Consider the following 4,389-nt stretch of genomic DNA (forward strand, 5'->3'; position numbering starts at 1 on the left):
GGAGTCACACTCATGAACCACAGAATCACACCCATGAACCACAGAGTCACACCCATAAACCACAGAGTCACACTCCATGACCCTTAGGTTGCAGACACATTTTCTAACTAAATCACCTGGCTCCATAACAATTTTCTGAGCTTACTCTATTGTCAGTCTTCCCAGTATCTTCTCTTTCCATTTCCTTCCTTTCAAAACTCCCAGCCTGTCTTAAAGATTCAAGAGTCTTCATGCTACCTAGAAACCTCCTATCCAGGATTGCAACAGGTTTATAAGGAGATGAGTGAAGTACATCGTTGACTCTACACCCTGGAAGCATCTTCCTGGAAAAGAGTGACTTTTCCTAAGTAGACAAAACCACAGTCTAGAGCAAGGCTGTCCCTAGAACTTTCTGCAGTGATGGAAATATTCTATGTCTATGCCATCCAATACAGTAACCGCCAACCACATGTGGCTGCTGGGCACTTGGAATGTGGCCAATACAGCTGCGAAGGTGAATTTTTAGTTTTATTTATTTATTTATTTATTTATTTATTTATTTATTTGAGACAGAGTCTTTCTCTTGTAATCCAGGCTGAAGTGCAGTGTCCCGATCTCGGCTCACTGCAACCTCCACGTCCCGGGTTCAAGTGATTCTCCTGCCTCAGCCTCCTGAGTAGCTGGGATTACAGGCACACACCACCATACCAGGCTAATTTTTGTATTTTTGGTAGAGACGGGGTTTCGCCATGTTGGCCAGGATGGTCTCGAACTCCTGACCTCAAGTGATCCACCTGCCTCTGCCTCCCAAAGTACTGGGATTACAGGCATGAGACACTGCACCCAGCCAGTTTTATTTAATTTTAATAAATTTAAGTTTAAATTGCCAAGCTTTGGCTTATAGAAGCCATATTCCTATCACATTCTGTATTAAAGATCAAATGTGTTATTCCTAGTCTAGGAATTGGTCGGTAAGGGAATAAGACAAAGAAAAAGAGCAGTGACTAACACAAAATTACAAGTGACAATGGCATCTTTCTTATTTCTGAACTTTATAACGCCCCAAGGCTCCATCTTTGGACCTACTTTCTTCCCTGTCTGCATTTAATTCTTTGATAATTTCACTAGATTTTTAAAAAATATCAGTTGTATATTGGCGACACCTAAACACAGATCTACACATAAACCTCTCTCCTGAATGTGACTTCTATTTCCAGCTGTCGGTTCAACCCTTTCCTCTAGATGTGTCATGGGCATTGCTTCTCCTACACTCTGCCGCTTGTGAAACCTTCCACATCTCTGTCATCAGCATTTCCATCTTTCCAGTTTCTTGGGCCAAAAGTCTCGGAGCTATCTCTGACTACTTCACAATCCATGGTCCAATCCATCAGTAAATCTTATTGGCTCTCTGCTGTAACACATATCAATCTGGTCACTTCTCTCTCATCTCCACTCTGGTCCAATCGGCAAGGTTTTCATCTATTTAGTTCACTAAATGGTATCCCCACTCTTCAGAACAATGCCTGATATATAATAGGCACCAAACAAATTCTACTAAATTTGTTCAATAAGGGATGGTAACAGATATATTTTCATGTGACAAACCTGGCACTTCTGAAATTACAGCCTCACTCAGTGGAAAGTGAGGTTCGTGTGATGGGCAAGGCACACGGGGCTCCCCTTGGCTGAATTGTCTGGAGGACACATTTTCATCAACAGGAGGCCAAGCAAGCAAGTGCTGAGGGCTCTGAGAGTTCCAATTCAAAGATATATACAAGCTAGGTTTTAAAACTGACTTAATTTTATGGATGTTTGTTTGTTTGTTTGTTTGTTTAAGTGAATGTTGCCAATGAAGAATAGCAAACTGGGCATGGTGGCTCAGGCTTGTAATCCCTGCACTGTGGGAGGCCAAGGCCGACGGATTGCTTGAGGCCAGCAGTTCTAGACCAGCCTGACCAACGTGGCGAATCCCTGTCCCTACAAAAATACAAACATTAGCTGGGCATGGTGGTGCACACCTGTGGTCCCAGCAACTTGGGAGGATGAGACAGGTGGATTGCTTGAACCTAGGAGGTGGAGACTGCAGTGGGCTGAGATCACACCCAGTGCGCCCAAATCTGAGTGACAGAGCAAGACCCTGTCTTAAATAAATAAATAAAAGAGGGACAGCAACCTTAGCTAATGTCCTTTTGATAATCAAAGAAATTTCTCATGCTGTTTCTGATGTCCTGTGTTAATTTCCATTGGTAAGGAAACAGGAACTCAATTCTCAAATCTCCCTCCACCACCATCCTAACGCACTTGACGGAGACATTCATTTCCACCTCTCTCTCTCCACTTTGGGTTTGACATTTCACTGACATTTTCAGCTCTTTCTGCTCCTGGTTCAATTATTTTAAACAAAGCATTGGACTGAATTGTCTTTTAGTGGTCATGAAGTGGAAATGGAATCTCTTCATTTCATTTAGAATTAGACAACTCTCCCTTTGCCAAGGTGGAGACCTCCAGCACTACTGGGTACATGTCCAAAGGAAAAGAAAGAAAAAAAATCATTATTTCACAAAGATACCTACACTCACATGTTTACTGCGGCAGTACTCATAATAACAAAGATATGGATCAACCTAAGAGTCTACCAACAAATGAATGGATAAAGAAAATGTGGTGTGTAGAATATACTGTAGAATGTTACTCAGCCATAAAGAATCACAAAATCCTGTCTTTTGCAGCAACATGGATCGAACTGGAGGCCGTTATCTCAAGTGAAACAACTCAGACACAGAAAGTCAAATATTCCATGTTCTCACTTGTAAGTGGGAGCTAAGTAAAATGTACACAGGCACAGACAGAGTGGAATGAAAGCTATTGGAGACTCAGACAGTTGGAAGGATAGGGGAGGGTGGAGCAGCAAAAGCCCAGACTTCACACTACACCGTATATCCATGTAACAAAACTGTACCTGTACCTAAAATTTATTTAGGTAAAATAATATTTATTTTAAAATTTATTGACCAGGCATGGTGGCTCAACCCTGTAATCTCAGCACTTCGGGAGGCCGAGGCAGGCAGATCGCCTGAGGTCAGGAGTTCGAGACCAGCCTGGCCAACATGGTGAAACCCTGTCTCTACTAAAAATACAAAAAAAAAAAAAAAAAAAAATTAGCTGGGCATGGTGGTCCATGCCTATAATCCCAGCTACTCAGGAGGCGGAGGCAGGAGAATCACTTGAACCCGGGAGGCAAAGGTTGCAGTGAGCTGAGATCACACCACTGTACTCCAGCCTGGGCAGCACGGCGAGACTCCGTCTCAAAAAAAAAAAAAGAGTCCTCGGTAATGTCGGGTTTGTGCTAAGTAGGTGGGGAATAGAATGGGAGAGGGGCTAGAAATTCTTTGCAATTTTTATCCTATACTAACATTTAGAGTAAATTTTTAGTTACTTGGAGTTTTTAATGATGGATTTTGATCAGCTATTTTTAAAAGATAACAAATTATCCTTACTTGTTAACTCCTTACCTTTGAGATTCTTTGGGCCATTCCTGGGAAAAGAAGGTAAAAAACAAGCAACCGGGATGATGAGTGCAGATCCGGCGACAGACAAAGGCATCTGGAGCCATGACACTATCGATGTTGCTGTCTGCAAACACCGTGTTGGGGAAAACGTCCCTAATACAAGCTGCGCGACAGAAGAACTGTGTTAGGAACTCAGGTCACCAGCTATCAGGAAAATTCCAGTCACAGCATTTGTAAATTCCATATTAAAAAATCTAAGTGTATCCCAAGATCTTTTAAATTTTTTTATTTAGAAGAAAATGACATGATTATTTTAAACTTGAAATTTAAAGAGAGGATCTAACTGTACAAGACATGATGAAATCTATCACATGAAGAAGGTAAAGGTCTTTGGGTCCGTTCCATTGTGAGCATAAGCTGGTAACCTGAGTGAGATCTATTGTCCTGATCATCAGCATGTTTAATGGTTGCACTACGTCATCAAGAAGTCAATAGTTACCCAGATTAGAAAGTGCACAGGATTTCAGTGAAAATCCAGTCACCACTTTATCGAGCTTCGTTATTCCGGTTGGTGTCCCCGTTTGGGTGTGCTTCAGTAGACAAATGTTACTGAATAAAAAGAAAAAGGAAAAGTGTCTTATTCTTCCAAGTGCAAGGAGGAGAAAACATGAGACGATAAGAAAGTCCCCTTTGGAGAGAGAACCTGCGAGACCCTGAAGCATCCATCTGGGAGGCTGAGTGGCTGGGCGTGGTCCCAGCAGTGCCGCTAAGCACCTGTGAACTGTGTAACTTTATTTCTTCTTCAGTACAGTGACAGCTTGAGAGAGTGGCCACATGAAGAAGGAGACTGCATGAATGAATGACTTCTCAAGCCCTTCTCACTTTTTTTTTTTTTTTTTTT

The 4,389-nt window shown here is 42.0% G+C and overlaps 1 protein-coding gene across 1 annotated transcript in view; it reads right to left on the reverse strand.

Moving 5' to 3' along the window:
- F11 (coagulation factor XI) overlaps positions 1-4,389 on the reverse strand; it is a 28,337-nt gene that overhangs the window by 10,540 nt on the left and 13,408 nt on the right. Inside the window, exons 6-7 of the mRNA XM_011980779.1 lie at positions 3,988-4,097; positions 3,492-3,651 (exon numbers count right to left, since the gene is read on the reverse strand). Coding sequence (XP_011836169.1) covers positions 3,492-3,651; positions 3,988-4,097 — 270 coding nt within the window. The remainder of the gene's footprint in view (positions 1-3,491; positions 3,652-3,987; positions 4,098-4,389) is intronic.

This window comes from Mandrillus leucophaeus, unplaced genomic scaffold, assembly GCF_000951045.1.
Source record: "Mandrillus leucophaeus isolate KB7577 unplaced genomic scaffold, Mleu.le_1.0 Scaffold217, whole genome shotgun sequence".
Taxonomy (NCBI): Eukaryota; Metazoa; Chordata; class Mammalia; order Primates; family Cercopithecidae; genus Mandrillus; species Mandrillus leucophaeus.